Source organism: Eulemur rufifrons, chromosome 1 (genome assembly GCF_041146395.1).
Source record: "Eulemur rufifrons isolate Redbay chromosome 1, OSU_ERuf_1, whole genome shotgun sequence".
Taxonomy (NCBI): Eukaryota; Metazoa; Chordata; class Mammalia; order Primates; family Lemuridae; genus Eulemur; species Eulemur rufifrons.
The window spans coordinates 56469955-56487149 of NC_090983.1; the positions used below are offsets into that span (position 1 = coordinate 56469955).

At 34.5% G+C, this 17195-nt stretch overlaps 1 protein-coding gene across 1 annotated transcript in view; it reads right to left on the bottom strand.

Moving 5' to 3' along the window:
* Window positions 1–17195, bottom strand: part of UBR3 (ubiquitin protein ligase E3 component n-recognin 3) — a 182101-nt gene that overhangs the window by 129667 nt on the left and 35239 nt on the right. Inside the window, exons 3-5 of the mRNA XM_069494206.1 lie at window positions 16873–17031; window positions 11714–11857; window positions 11066–11115 (exon numbers count right to left, since the gene is read on the bottom strand). Of these exons, the coding sequence (XP_069350307.1) occupies window positions 11066–11115; window positions 11714–11857; window positions 16873–17031 (353 nt within the window). The remainder of the gene's footprint in view (window positions 1–11065; window positions 11116–11713; window positions 11858–16872; window positions 17032–17195) is intronic.

Sequence of the window (17195 nt, forward strand, 5' to 3'; positions counted from 1 at the left end):
GGTGTCTGTTTGGCGGTCCAGCACTGGTATTATCCACTACAGCTTCATGAAACCTGGTCAAGCGATTACAGCAGATGTCTACTGCAACCAAATGTACGAAATGATGAGGATGCTTGAGATTAAGCAGCTGAGATTGGTCAATAGAGACAAGCCAAACCTCTTCCAAAGTCAATGCTCAACCACATGTCACACAAACAACGCTGCTCAAACTACAGAAGCTGGACTTAGAAACTCTTGTCATCCACTGTATTCACCAGACCTTGCACCAACTGACTACCACTTCTTCCAGGCTTTAGAGCACTTCTTGCAAGGAAAAATATTCAATTCTCAACAAACTGTGGAAAATGCCTTTTGCAATTTCATCACCACTCGCTCTTCAGGCTTCTTTGCTGCTGGCATAAACAAGCTACTGTTAAGATGGCAAGACTGTGTCAATAGTTTAGGTGCATACTTTGATTACCTGTACTGCTTCTTGTTTGAGATATAATAAACTACACTTTTGATTCAAAATTGGACATTTCATATTTAATGACCTAATACCATACCTGCACCATATGAAGAAAAGCAATGCTAGAGTCCTATATTCACTGTGATCAGACAGATACCAAAAACTATTATTTTAAGTGAGAAAGCATGCTATTTAAAATAGCATATGCAGTATGAAACCATTTAAGTACTGATGATAAACACAAATAAAAACCTGTTAGTATAATCCTTGTTATCGATGTTCAAAACTATCATTAGTGAGAAAAACAAGTTATAAGGGAGTATGTATAACATGAAATCATTAAAGTATACTATATATAAAAATCTATTAGAATACAGATGTTTACAGTGAGTCATATCTAAGTAATAAAAGTTTTAGGTAATCTTATTATCTTCTGTTAATATTTATTTTCTATTTATTCAACAGTGAATATGAACTGAAGTTTTTAAGTCTGATTTCCAATACTACTACTAATTGTCACAATTTGTTCAAGATAATGGATTACTGTGTTATCTATTAAAAGTCCCACATTTTTATTTTGAGAAAGAATAACACTTTTAACAAATAGGAATAATTCCCAACAGTGGGAATTTCAGGCATTAAAGAAGATGAAAACAAAACAGTTACCATGACCACAATTTCTCATCCCTCCAAATTCATGATGGGGAGGTTATTCCCATTGATCCATGAGGAAGCAGTACAGGACCCTGGGAGAAGACGTCCAACTGAGCAGAGGAAATAAACTAAGTTGGCTGGGTGAGGTGGCTCACACCTATAATCCTAGCACTTTGGGAGGCTGAGGTAGGAGAATCACTTGAGGTCAGGAGTTCGAGACCAGCCTGAGCAAGAAGAAGACCCCATCTCTACAAAAAAATAGAAAATTTAGCCAGGCACATGCCTGTAGTCCCTGCTACTTGCTTGATCGCTTGAGCCCAGAATTTGAGGTTGCTGTAAGCTAGGCTGACGCCACTGCACCCTAGCCCAGGCACCAGAGCAAGACCCTATCTCAAAAAAAAAAAAAATTTCCAGACCTCAACTAGTCCCTGTGCAGGGAAGTAGGCACCATTGCTACATGTGTTTCAGGCACAAAATATAGACATAGGTCCAAATCCTTTTGGACAAGAAACAAGACAACAAAAGACAAGAAAGTCCAAGAAAATCAGATTCCCCAGTCTGTTAAATCTACAGATGGTTTCTCAACCCAAATTAACCTTTCTTTCTTTGATGAATTTAGTAGGCAGATGAAAAAATCTGAGCTCCATAAAAAGAAGTCAAATAAATTCACAGCTGGTTAAAACAACACCAGAGAATGTTAATACAGAATCACAAGGCTAGAGGGAATCTTTAACATCTCAGGTTATAAAAATAAAATCCAAAGGAGATCTTGAAAGATTAGAACAATAAAATGAAATTTAAAGGATTTATGTAAGCTACTATAATCTAAGATTGTTTGGTTTTTTTTTTTGTTTTTTTTTTTTGATACAGAGTCTTGCTCTGTTGCCCGGGCTAGAGTGCCGTGGCGTCAGCCTAGCTCACAGCAACCTCAAACTCCTGGGCTTAAACAATCTTCCTGCCTCAGCCTCCTGAGTAGCTGGGACTACAGGCATTCGCCACCATGCCCGGCTAATTTTTCTACATACATTTTTAGCTGTCCATATAATTTCTTTCTATTTTTAGTAGAGACGGGGTCTCGCTCTTGCTCAGGCTGGTCTCAAACTCCTGAGCTCAAAGGATCCACCCGCCTCGGCCTCCCAGAGTGCTAGGATTACAGGTGTGAGCCACCACGCCCGGCCCTGTTTGCTTTAATTCAACTTGGAAAGTACAGAACAGGGAGGGAGCTCTAAATTGTCAGCTGTAATTTGGTGGGAGAGGAAACTTGGGCATTTCATTTGACCACTGTGGCTCCTGCCAGCAGTGTAGGACAGCTGCTAAAAGGCTAACAAAAAACCCAAAGCCTTAATGAAGACACAGTATGCTTATCAAAAGATGTCCCATCATTATGCACTGAATCAGAACATAGATTTTAAAGGGGAATGAATTTACTAGACAGATGAAAAGAACAAGCTTATGTACAACAGAGTATTAAATAACTAAAGGTAAATATTTAAAGAGATATCAAATAGAAATAAAAATCTTTCCAGAGGGCAAAATAAGAAAAAAATGTGTGAAAGTCACAATATTTAACACAATATTAAGAAGGACTTCCTAATTATTAGAGCTATCAAACAGAGGAGTAAGTTGCCTCATAAACTAGGTAAGCTCCTACCATCGGAAGTGTTGGAGGCTTATCAATGGTCAGGAATGTTGTAAAATGAATTCCTGCACTGGAAAATAAATATATTAGATATTTCTAAGGCCTTTCCCATCAAAAGTTTATGTGATTCCCCACTCAACCCTTCACCACTAATGTAACTTATGATAACAAATTAAAATTAAAACCTATACCTCTGAAAGTAAAATTAATTCTCTTTTACCTATTCATTGATAAAAAGTATCTCTGATTTTTTATTTCAATAATCCTACTTTTGACCAGGCACAGTGGCTCATGCCTGTAATCCTAGCACTCTGGGAAGCCACGGCAGGAGGGCCGCTTGAGGTCAGGAGTTCGAGACCAGCCTGAGCAAGAGTGAGACCCTATCTCTACTAAAAATAGAAAAATGAGCCGGGTGTCCTGGCGTGTGCCTGTAGTTCTAGCTACTCAGGAGGCTGAAGCAGGAGGACTGCTTCAGCCTGGGCCTGCTTCAGCCTGGGCATTTGAGGTTTCTGTGAACTAGGCTGACACCACGTCACTCTGGCCCAGGCAACAGAGGAGACTCTGTCTCAAAATAAAACAATAAAAAAAAAAATCCTACTTTTGCTATAAGTTTTGGCAAATTAGTTTTAACTGTTCATTGGGATTTTATCTTGAAAAAAGGCAAGAATATTCAGAGCATAGCTATATGGTAACTTATTTTAATGTGCTAAGTGATTATTTCTCAATTGTATAACAGTATGCAGAAAAAAAGACTAGAAGTAAACAACCAAAATTAATAAACAATGGTAATCTCTGGATGGTAGAGTTGAAGAAAAATGTTTTCTTTTTTATGCCTTTTTCTGTTTTTCAATACTTTCACAATGGATGTACATATTGTCATAGTTTCACAGGAGGAAACTGTTTTAAATGATTTCATTTGTATTATTAGCTAGGTACCTTAAAGTCACAAAGATTAATGATGTGGTCACTATACACAGATAAATGGACATTGCTTATAGTAATGGCCACAGTAAATATATTCTTTCCTTGAAAAGTTATCTTTATCTAAATGATCCTATTCCCTCTGAGAAACTCTCTAATTAGATCCACTTAGCTATAATATTGAAGAAATTTTCTTTTGAATTGGATTATCTGATGGTTATAAATTCAAACAAAAAAGAATATAAATTTAAATTTTAAAATACTTCATAAAGTTAAGATATGCTCTTAATTTCATTTTCTTTTTTGGTTCAATAAAACATAAACAACATTTTCTACTCTTACTTTATATGAGCTACACAAAAAAAAGAATAAGTAGTAGTAGGATAAAGAATGTCATGTGTATAAATAGCACTGCTGAGTACATAATGTTCTGTTACTCTAGGGACAGTGGGGACAAATATCTGATACAACTTGTATGAATAAAATTAACTAGACAATATATATGATCATTCAAATAAAACTCTGCAAACAGAAATCCTGCTACAGTTATAGTTTCAAATCTGTTTCATCTTTAAAATGAAGTGGTTGGATTAGACTACATCTAGAGTCTCTTCCAATTTTAAATTCTAATTTAAAACATTTTACAAATGGTTAAAATTCCCTCTCTACACCAATAATGAAGATGTCACTGTTCTCTTCTTCTCATTTTATCTTCCTTTATGTATAATTTCTTAAATTACGAGAATGAAATCATAAAAAGAATATGCTTAATAATCCCATGGGTCTATAGACTAAGGGTACAGAAATTCTAATCATTGAGCTCTACCTAATTTCAAATATAAATACTAAAGTAAATATGCTATTTGTGCATATAGTTGCAAATAAAATGCAGTATGGGGGCTGGGCACAGTGGCTCATGCCTGTAATCCCAGCACTCTGGGAGGCTGAGGTATGAGGATTACTTGAGCTCAGGAGTTCAAGACCAGCCTGAGCAAGAGGGAGACCCCATCTCTACTAAAAATAGGAAAATCAGCCAGGCATCCTGGCACACACCTGTAGTCCCAGCTACTTGGGAGGCTGAGGCAAGAGGATTGCTTCAGCCCAGGAGTTTGAGGCTACAGTGAGCTATGATGACACCACTGCACTCAACCCAGGGTGACAGAAAGAGACTCTGTCTCAAAAAAAATAATAAAATAATTTATTTAAATGAAATAAAATACAGTATGGCTTTAAAAGCCTTCATGAAATTTTTAAATGGCATAAAGTAGATATTGCTCAAGAACATCTGTATCTAAGTATTCTTCCTCTACCATGCTCTTTCCAACCATCTTATCTCTTCATCTATTTTCTCCCTAATCTATTCCATTCTTTATTAATTCTTACATTTTTAATCGTTTTAAGTAATATGTATAAATGCTTTGAAAAGAATAAAAGTACAATAGAAATGTAAAATAATGACATTAGTTTTTAAGTGAGTGGGTGGAAATTCTTACATTTCTCTCTAAATAAACTGCACAAAGTCAATTAACTTGCTTCTTGCTTATAATATCTGGCCCCCAATGGAATTATTTTCCCATGTAGGCCACAGGTCCTAACAAAATAATGTTTGCCATTAAGAAATAAGAAACAAACAAAAATAAAACAGGATATCAGTGGTCCCCAACCTTTTTGGCACCAGGGACCAGTTTCACTTCCATGGGGGCAAGGGGTGGGCAGAATGGTTCAAGCAGTGATGGGAGCACAAGTGATGGGGAGGGGGAGCAGCTTCGCTGGCTTGCCTGCTCACCTCCTGCTGTGCACCCCCCCTTCACCCCAATTCCTAAGTTTCATGGAAGACAATTCTTCCATGGGCTTGGGTTGTGGGGTAGAGCTCTGCAGCCCGATCCCTAACAGGCCACTGATGGGGGCTGGGGGCCACAGGGATAAACAACCCCAAGAAGAGAATAGCAGAAGAGTAACAATAATTGTGTAGTTTTAGTATTAATTAAATTCAAAAGTATATTTTGTTCCTTAAGCTGCAATGAATGATATTAATAGTAAAATTTTAGTATCCCTTTTGTTTTACAAAGGTAAAAATTAACTCTCTAAAATATCTTAAACCTTAAATATAAATTTTTATCCTCTCGATTTACAATAGTAACTGTTATACTTAAGGAAAACTTCAATATTCATTAAAACCCTACAAGAGCCATTACTGGCTATAGCAGTATTTTATTATTAGTTATAGTTTTTCCCAAGAGACAAGAGCCACTGAAATGGATAGAAAAATCTGTAATCAATTATTGGTATGTTATTTAGCTATAATCACTAGTCATTATTGGATCTCAAGAGAACCCAAAACGAAAAAAATAAAATAAAACAAACACACACACATACATACACACACAGAGAGAGAGAGAGAGAGAAAGAGAGAGAGAACCCAAGGAAAAGAATGGGTAATGTCGAATCCCGGTTATAGAAGTTTTAAAATGTGTTTACAAATTCTTTTCACATTTCTCCCATCAAAGGGTGGGATCTATATCACCTCCCACTAAATCTGGACATATTTTGCTACTCACTTTTAACTAATAGGATACAGTGGAAGTGTCACCATGTAATTTGTAAGGCTGCCTCAGAAAAGGTTCTATGGCTTCTACTCTTGTGCTGCTCACTCTGGGAGAAGTCAGTCACTACTTAAGATGTCCAATTTGAGACCATCATACTGGAAAAACCACATGTAGGCACTCTGATCAACAGCCAGCAGAGTTCCTTCTGGATAGCCAGAATCAACTGTCAGTCCTATGAGTGATCCATGTTAGATCTCCATCTCAGTTTAACCTTCAGATGACTGTAGCTACAGCCAACAACTAAATCAACCACATGAGATAACCCAAATGAGAAGTGCCCAGCTGTCCTTCCAAATTCCTGAGTCATAAAATTGTGAGCAAAATAAAATGGTAATTTTAAGACACAAAGTTTTGGACAAATTTGCTGCATGGCAATAGTAATGAGAACAGTGGTCTATCCACTTTACAGAAAGAACACTAGATCAGCAGATAAGACACCTAGTATCCGATTTCAATTCTACCACTAACTAGATGATATTCACCAGCCTGAATCAATCAGTTAATTCTATGGAATTCAGCTTCCTCGTCCATAAATAAGACAAACGAGGAACTTTAAGGTCCCTTTTAGCTTCTAGTATTCATAATTTTTATAGTCTTTGAAATGCCTCCTCCTAGTTTTTATGTTTATTTTTGTTATATCACATGACTTTTCTATTTCTAACTCAAGACTTGAAAACAGGTTCAAAACCACAAAACAAAGACTTTGTAGTACATTTATCAACAAAATATAAGTAAATATATATTTTACATAAAAAAATTATGATCACAATCATAATTAAAATAGAAATTTTCTTGACTTTATCACTAAAACCTTTCTATGATTGGCCCTGGGTAATGGTCTTATCTTTAAACTTTCTATACGTTGCACCTTAAATATGTACATGTATGACTTTTAAAATCAGAAAGAAATATAATCTATTAAAATTTAAGGTACACATATGCTGTGACCTAGCAATTCTACATGAGAGAAATATTTGCACATCTGCATAAAAAGAAACAGAAGCATTCTATCTTGTAATAAAAAATTTTAAATTAATGACTAAACTCTAGTGTATTCACATTTCAGAATACTACACAACAGATGGAAAGAATACAAAAACTGATTTACACAACAGATTACAGAGTAAATAAAAACAAGTCACAAATAGTGTAACATTTATTTACTCACACACACTATACAGTTCTATAAACACATAGTTATTTAACTACATACAAATGGATCTGACAGGGACATCCAAACTATTAACTGTAGATACCCAGAGAAGGGGCTAGTATTAGAGAGGATAAAGTGGAGACTTTTGTTTTATCTGAATTGTCCAGCAAAACAACTACAGTGTATTTAAACATTACTTAGGTAATCTTTTAATTAAATTTTTAAAGATAAACTTCATTGCCTTTAAACCATACTTTAGTAAACTATTCCCTCTGGAAGATCAGCAGAAATTTCTATAGCATGACCTACAACAGCTCAAAATTCAAATACTTGAATCCCTTCTATTCATAAAGCACTAGGATAGAAAATGTTTTATCAAAAGCCAAATTTATACCTGGTCCATGATAGGGACTTTGTATATACCATTTAATTCTAACATTAAAATTATCACCATTTTTTCATGAGGAAACTTATGTTCAGAAGTTTAAAAAGATGGTAAAAAAGCATAGGGATAATATCAGCCAAGATTCAAACTTAGGTCTGCCTGACCCTAAAGCTCAAGCTCTTTCTAGTATACATACCATGCCCCCTTGGGGAGTACCCGCAGAATTAACCGTATAGTAAAAGGAAACAAAATTATGCTTTTAATGTTTCTCTTAAAGAAAAACTAAAGTAGATATCCCTTCAATTCACTTCCAGCTAAACAACCGTACTTCAAATCCTCAAGTTTTCAGATGCTCAAATGACTCCATTTTTATCCTATTAGAATATGTAATAAATATATAAACTATACAAAGTATTTTTAAATGGACTAAAAGTTTAATTGTAAATCATGATTTAAAGGTCAAAGAGTCAAAACTACTTTAAAATATATAGGTTAAATATAAATCACATGCTCTAAAAGTAAGTCTTCTCAGCTACTATTACAAAAATATTATGAGAATAGGGACTGAAATGAGGAGTTTTAAAGTCACCATCAAAAAGTGTTCACCATATTCACAGTGAGACATAATCACAATTAAGGAACAAATGATCATATAAAACATATTATATACGGAAGTTGCTGAAACACAGAATCGAAGAGGAAAGAATGCAAGAAACAGAAGAGAGGATCTAGAAAGGACAAGATTAGAACCAATAATAATGAAGAAAGGAGCATATTTCTAATCCTGATATTGCCCTAGAAATTACTTTTACAAGAGATTCAAAAGCTCCCCTTCACTCACAAACACACACACACACACAGATGTCCTTCTGGCATCCAATCATAACATATGATATTGTTGCAATGCAATTATGTACAATTAAAGTCTCCATTGGAAATATAAAAGCTAATCTAGAGAGTTTAGGCAAAGACAAAAATTACTGTCACTTCTTTACTAGACAGCAGAGAAAGTATCAATATTAAAAATCAGTTTTTTGGCCGGGCGCGGTGGCTCACGCCTGTAATCCTAGCACTCTGGGAGGCCGAGGCGGGTGGATCGCTCGAGGTCAGGAGTTTGAGACCAGCCTGAGCAAGAGCGAGACCCCGTCTCTACTAAAAATAGAAAGACATTATATGAACAACTAAAAATCTATATAGAAAAAAAAAATTAGCCGGGCATGGTGGCGCATGCCTGTAGTCCCAGCTACTCGGGAGGCTGAGGCAGTAGGATTGCTTAAGCCGAGGAGTCTGAGGTTGCTGTGAGCTAAGCTGACGCCACGGCACTCACCCTAGCCTGGGCAACAAAGTGAGACTCTGTCTCAACAAAAAAAAAAAAAAAAAAAAAAAAAAAAAATCAGTTTTTTTACATATCCAGAAATAAATTCAATTCATGAAAATAAAGAATTGCTAGCAAGTCTGTTGTTATGCATACTACTTGGCATGATAAAAATAATATTAAGGTTCTAACCTACCACATAAATACAAACATAAAACCATAGATTTTGATTGTCCTAAATCAAGTCAAGATGTTTAAATTATTTTAATAAAGTGCTTTGTATAATCACTAAACCATTCATTATGTAATAATTTCTAAAGTTTCTATTGGCAATAAATATAAATAAGGCACCTATGCTGTTTGGCTGACTTTAGCCAACGAGGTACCCATTCATCCATTCATATTCAACTCCTAATCTTCCCAGAGCTTGCCTGTTGATAGGCCATTGTGCCTCCCTACAAAATGCCCTTAATGCAGAATAAGCACTTTAAAACCACATCTATTATCAATTATTTCCTTCTGTAGCATATGAAGAATTAGCATTCTTACTCCCACCATTCCCCTCCCCATGTTCAAAATGGAATTATTACACTTTTAGTTAAAATAATAAATTATGTTTATATAGTTTTGAAAGTCTATTTTAAATATCAGTAAAGTTTTCCCCATTTGTCAATATTGTTTTTAAAGTAACTGAAGTTAAAAAAGAAAAATTTTTAAGCTATTTACACAAATTTTTTAATGAATTTATTTTATTTCTTTAGCAAACACAGATATAATGTTTACAATATGCCAGGTACCAGTGGTCTAAGTGCTTACACATATTAATTCATTCAATCTTAATAATATTCCCATGAATTAAGTACTATTATTATCTCCATTTTACAGATGAGGAAATTCAGGCATGGAGAGAGAAGTTGAGACACTTGCCCAAGGTGACAGTACTAATTGGTAAAAGAGCCTGAATTCAAATCCAGGCAGTCTAATTCCAGAGTCAAACTCCTCAGCAGCATACTGAACTACCTCTCCAATCTGATGAAAGCACATTAAAATTGCCCAAAGTGAGACTCCACAAAATGTTACATTTTGTGGGAGCCTTTTGACTGGGGAAATATACTACCATAAAATTTAAATTTTAAGGCATTACATCAATTACAAGACTTACATAATAGAAACTATTGTTTCAAAAGGGTGTATTTGGCTTAGTTCATACTATATTATCAAGTCAAATAGATTTCCAAAGGAAAAAAGATGTGTATGTTTAAATGTAACTTTGTTTTTTAGATTTTAATCATTAAATATATCCTTAGAAATATGAAATTTAAATTTTATAAGCATCAAGAACATAAATAACAAACTGATTTTTCTCTTATAAATTATATACTAATAAAATATAGAAATGTAATAAAGGATTTATTAGAAGTATTTATTATTAAAGACTATAAAAATTAAAATTTCAAATTGATGGTCTATTTTTCAGTATATTGCTTTCTTTTAATAATCCTTGATATATAAGGTATGACTGTATTATGAGATTAGAAAAATAGTTACATTTCATATTCTTTCAATAAATTATTCTAGACAAATCTTTTAAACGATTTCATTATACATATGACAACTATATGGATAAATTTGGGGATACCTTCTGAAGAGAAATCTCTATCTCTATCTCCCACTGTATTTTGTTTGTTCGTTTTTTGCTAACAGAGACACTGTTCTTGCACTATCTCCCACTTTTAAACTGTGAAAAGAGAAATGAATTATAAATAAGAACCAAAAATCTAGTTGTAGTCCTTGTTCTCTAAGCAACTGTGTGAACTAGACTTCCTTCAGAAGCCACTGTAGACTTCAGTGTCCTTGCCTATAGAATGAAAGACTTAAACTAGATAATACCCACAAATCTGTATAGTGCTAGAAGTCTTAAAATTTTTAAACTTTAAATCTTACCTCATCTGAAGAATCTATTTGTCCCAATGTTCCTGTTGCACCTGCAAAACCTTTAGAGGACAGAAAAAAAGTTGCCTTTCATAGTTGCCAGATATTGCTTTACTTTAAAATTACTTTGAGACATACAGATACAAAAAAGTTAAGTAGGACACCTCATTCTGACCATTATCTTGACAAAGGTCAACATTTATCTTGAATAAGTTTGGACCTAAAAAGTTGATACTTCAATAGGAAATTTCCATTGAAAACCCAGATTTAATACAGCAATTACAAATGGTGTTTCAAAAGCATCTCTTTCTCTAATCTCTAATTTTAAACCATGGTTTACTTAAATACGGAGCTAGTAAAGTTTGGGGCTACTCTTGAATGGGGCAACTGTTGGGGCAACTGTTGGGGCAACTGTTACATTTTTCATGAGTTAGAACCAAACCTTAATAAACTAACCAAATTCCATTTAAGGAAAATGCATCCTCTGGCCAATCTATTCTTTCTTGCCTCTAAATTTTTACTAGCTTTACTACTTTTCTTACAAAGAATGACAATGTTTTAGTTCAAAATAAATTTCTTCAACAATGAGTAAAGTTTGAGGGGCTTCTTTATTTTAATACAGCAGAGTTACTACTGTTCAAATTAAGTATTTAGACAAACCTTGAACTGCCAGAGTACTAGTACCAGCAGATGGCTCCTGCATACCGTATACAAGCTTATCCTCAGGATATGTAAGTCCAGAGCTCTTCAAAGCTATAAGGTACTTTTCATGACTTTTCTTTGCACAAGCATTTTCTCCATGACCTAATATTTAAAACAAACTTAAAATCAGAAAAAAAAATATTCCATTCAAAATCTAAGCACAATCATCTCATTAACTAATATATATAAATAAAATTGGTGAATATTCTAATGGAGGGAAAACTCTAGAATGAATAATATAAAAGAGCTTCAGATAACATTTTTCTGCTCATGTCTGGCATTAATAATACCAGAATGTACAGCATGTTTATAAAAATAGTGAAATCTAACTAATTGAGCATCTAAAATACGCAAGGGAATATATATGCAAGGCACAGAGGGTTCAAAGATTAATAAGGAATGATCCCAGCCTTCCAGGAAATTGCAAATTAGTGGTAAAGAAAGGCAGACAAGTAATATGATAGATGATAATTATGAAGCAGACTTCACCATTTAGTTTGACAATATGTACTCTCACAATACTAAGCTCTCCGACATACCCAAAGCACAGTGCTGAGGAAAAAAGGCATCCTGGAGGAGATAATACCTGAGTGGATTTTATTATATGTTTAAGAATTAAAAGTATAATTTCTATAGAAGTATCAGTTAAGACTAATTTATTCCCAAAAATATTGAAGAGTTTAGGTTCTATAATTAATCCAAGAACTTTCTTATAGCACTTCAGCTTATTAATTATTGACAATTTTTTCTTTGTTTTTTAATATACTATGGAGGACAGCATAATAGTGAAAGAAAAACAGATTGATAATTCAGAGTTCTTTAAGAAAAAATTATTCTCTATATGAAAGCCAAATTACCATGCCATATGTCACCTCTTAGGTAGATTATATATTTTAAATTAAGCTCTCAATCACTCTGATTATGTAAATATATAAATGAGTTTAATATTTGCTGAACTTTTCTGTGTTTCCTTTCTTTGCTAGCCTCAATAATTGAAACAGAATAGTTTTGGTGGGGTTTTTTTTATTTGTTTGTTTGTTTTAATTTCCAATCTCTATCTGGGCTGGTTTTAAAAAAACAAACTGCAACACAGATTAAACAATCAGGAATACATCCCTCCCTCAATTAAAGTCCCATATTAAAAACAACCACCATTAGTTTATAAAGAATAAAGAAACTTTCAGAGTTCTATGTAAGAAATTATTAAATGTCTCCTGAATAATAAAAGCCAGACATTGATCTCAAAGACAGATGAAATTTTTGTAATAACTTTTTAATTAACAAATATATTTTATCAACCCCTCATAACAACCCTGAGAAAAATGAATGTACAATCTCTTTTATAAGTGAAGAAACCGAGGCTTAGAAAGATAACATAGCTAGCCAATGAGTGTGTAATCACAGTAGAAATGAAGCTAGACTGCAACAAACTTTTGAATCAAAATCTAATTTGATTTCCATCACTAAAAGTAAGCTAACAATTGTTGTTTAATTTCAAGATATAAGAATTAAAAAGAATTGTAGAGAAGTGAGTGAGTAAGTGAGCGGGTAGGTGAGTGAACCAGTGAAAAAAAAGAAAAAAAAAGAATTGTAGAAATAAAAGAGGACAATTACCACAAATCATTCCTTAGATATACCTTCTTATAATGATTAAGAACAACCTGCCTGTTGTCTTTCCCAACAGTTGATAGTTTCTGAATAAAGAAAGAATCATTTTCTAGGTTTAAGAAATAATGGACAGCCAGGTATAAATTTTACTTCTCTCCAGCTTCATCACCGAAACTCAAATACAAGCTATTATCATCTTTATCCTAGACTGCTGCACTTGAGCTGCTGCTTTTCTTGCCCCTTCCCATCTACTCTTGGCAAAACAACATCTTTTTAAAACACGTATCTGATCATATCACTTTTAAGCTTAAAATATTTCCATTACTTCCCACTAATATCCAGAAGAAGATATTAATATAAAATCTTACATGGCCCATGAAGAGGACCTACCTGATCTGGATCTAGTCTAATGGAGTAGCCTTTTTTTTTTTTTTCCCTCCTGTTAAGCCCTCCACCTGTAAGTCGGGGAAGCCTTATTTATGTCACTATCCCACTACATTCATTTCACTTCAACCATACTAGCCCATTTTAGTTTCTTATTAAAAAAATTAATTAATAAGCTCAGTCCCACCCATAAATATTCCTACATGCTGATCCTTCTGCCTGGAATCTAGGAGGTGTCTGGGTGTGATTTTTCCTTGTATTTATCCTGTTTGAAGCTCAATAATCACCTTGGATCTATAAATCAATGTTTATCATCCAATTTGAAGAACTTTAGTCATAATTTCTGCAAATGTTTCGGGACTCCAATAAAATGCAACATAGATTATCTGATTCTAATAGGTCCCTGAGGCTCTGTTGTGTTTTCTTCAATCATTTTTCTCTGTTTTCTAGACTGGATAATCTGCTGATGTGTCTCCAAATTCACTGACCCTTCTGTCCTCTCCAATCTGCTGCTAAATTAATCTAGTGAATTTTTCAATTCAGTTATTGTACTGTTACTATAACTTTCAGTTCTAGAATTTCACTTTGGTTCTTTTTGATTATATTTATTTGCTAAGATTCCTTCTCATTAACACATTTTCCTTTAATTCTTTGGAGATATTTTCCTTTAATTTCTTGGGCATGCTTATAATAGTTGCTTTAATGTCTTCACCTGTTATATCCAACATCTGGGCCATCACAACATCAATTTCTAATGACTAGTTTGTTTTTATTTTTTCTTGACTATGGCATACAATTTCTTGTTTTCTTGCATGTCCACTAGTAATTATCATATACTAACTATCTTAATGACATATTATAGAAGATTCTGAATTGTTACCTTCCTCTAAAGAGTACGAATTTTTATTATGAAAGCGAGTTCAAGTACAGGCTGATCACCTAGAACTCATGAAGGCTTGATTTTACACTTTGTAAGGGGCAGATGTATAGAAACTAAGGTGCTCAAAAGGCCCTCTAAATCGACAGAAATCATCTCCAAACTGTCTCTCTTGCAGATACCATCAGGGTTATAGGCTTTGTTAAGGCTAGAGTAGACCTTATTCCAAGGACTGGCTTTCTGGTGTGTCAGCTACATGCCTAGGGTATTAGTATTAGGAAGGCAGTCACTCCAATCAGGTTGGGGTGAAACTCCAATGTCCCCAACGTTGCTTGACCTCTCTTAATATCTCTATTCCACTTTTAACAGTCACTCTCTAGTAGCCTTAGGTAGTCTCATCCTGTACATGTGTAACTTAGTCCTCAACCAAGCACTTTCAGGGGTCCCTCACAAGTCTGCCCCTCCATATCTCAGTGTTCTACCCAAAGAGCACACAGTTTCCACTGCTTCAGCTGTCTTAAACTACAATCTCTGCATACTTAACTCAGTGGGACCACCATCATCTGCTTCAATGTCAATGTGCCGTACTATAGTCAGGAAGCTGTCCCCAGACAGAGAGTCAAAGCAATTATGGAGCTCACCTTATGCTTTGCCTTTCTCTCAGTCTTGTGCTGCCTATTGTCCAATGCTTAAAAATAGTGGCCTCATCTTTTGTTCAGTTTTATGTTGTTATGGCACAAGGGCTAGTCCAGTAGCCAAAAGCAGACAACGACATCTCTACTTGGAATCTAACCCCCATTACTACCCAACTCCCCTTACCCTCTAGCCAAATGACTTTCTCTCAATCACTAGGATTTACTTTTTTTTTTTTTTTTTTTGAGACAGAGTCTTGCTCTGTTGCCCAGGCTAGAGTGAGTGCCGTGGCGTTAGCCTAGCTCACAGCAACCTCAAACTCCTGAGCTCAAGCGATCCTCCTGCCTCAGCCTCCCGAGTAGCTGGGACTACAGGCATGCGCCACCATGCCCGGCTAATTTTTTCTATATATATATTTTTAGTTGGCCAGATCATTTCTTTCTATTTTTAGTAGAGACGGGGTCTCGTTCTTGGTCAGGCTGGTCTCGAACTCCTGAGCTCAAACGATCCAACTGCCTTGGCCTCCCAGAGTGCTAGGATTACAGGTGTGAGCCACCGCGCCCGGCCACTAGGATTTACTTTAAATGTCACTTCCTCAGTGAAGCTTTGCCACCTCTCCCGCCACTGAAATCAAGTCTCCTGTTTATAACCTCTTGTTCTACCTTTTCATAACACTGACTACAGTCTATAATTATACAACTTTTTGGTTTGGGAGTTTTAATAATGTAACCTCACTCACTAGACCATAAGCTTTATAAAGGCAGAGACAGGATTACACGGTTGATTGTTACCTTCCCTACCCCATGCTCCAGGGTCTAGCACAGAGCCAAACACATAGTGGGTGTTTAATAAATATCTGTTGAAGAACTAAACATATTAGACAAGACTATCTCTAAATAACACATGTTAAACAATACACATGAAAATTTCACCAAAGAAATATGATGAACTTCAGTATTCAAAACATGCTGTTTCATGAGCTAGCAAAAAGAACAGCTTAAAATACTTATAACAAGATTTTTAAATAACTGATATATTTATTGTATAGTATGTATGTATTTATTAACATAAATTTGAGCAAACTAAAGGTGCAGAAATTATTTTGTGTAACAGTATACCAGGGACCACACCTTCATTTTGCACTGAAGGCTGTGATCTCCCTAAAAAAAAAAAAAAAAAAAAAAAGCATACCAGGTATATAAATACCCAACAATTCCAAATCTTATAACTTAAACTGCATATTACTATAAAATCCTAGGCCATACAACCCAAAAGTTTAGTATATAAAAAATGACAACATAGAAGTGGTTGTTATTGCTGTTTGAAGAAGGGAAGGTAGAGTATAATTATCATGATGTTACACCAAAAGTTAGGAGACCTGGGTTCTAGTCTCAACTCCAACATAAATTAATTATGAGGCCTTAAATAGGTCATTTAATTTTTCTGGGGCTCAGTTTCCTAATTCATAAAACAAGAAGTTCTCTTAATTACTTCCAGCTTTAACTTTCTATGAAAAAACCTACGTTTTACTTTAAAGTTCTAAAATATGTAATTTCCTATATTTATAATAGTGTAAGTAAATTATAAATTTCTACTATTCTAACATATAACTCACCCGAAGTCAGATCTTTGTAATTTTGTTGGTTTGTCAAAACCTGAGTAAGAACAGACCGCATTGCTCCTCCCATTTTAGTTAGGTCTTCTAAAAAGGAAATTTGAGGTTCCAAAAGCTGAAGGACTTTGTTAAGGTCTTTTTCTGATGGTACATCAGCTGCTAAAAAAAATAACAACAAATTATTAAGGATAATTTTCTTTAAAATATTTTGTTAAGAATAATAGTATTTTATTCTTTTGAAATTATACTGGCTTAGATGATAGTATCTTATAATCAATAAAATCAATATAAAAACTCTGTTAAGAAAATTGGTGTCTGCCCAG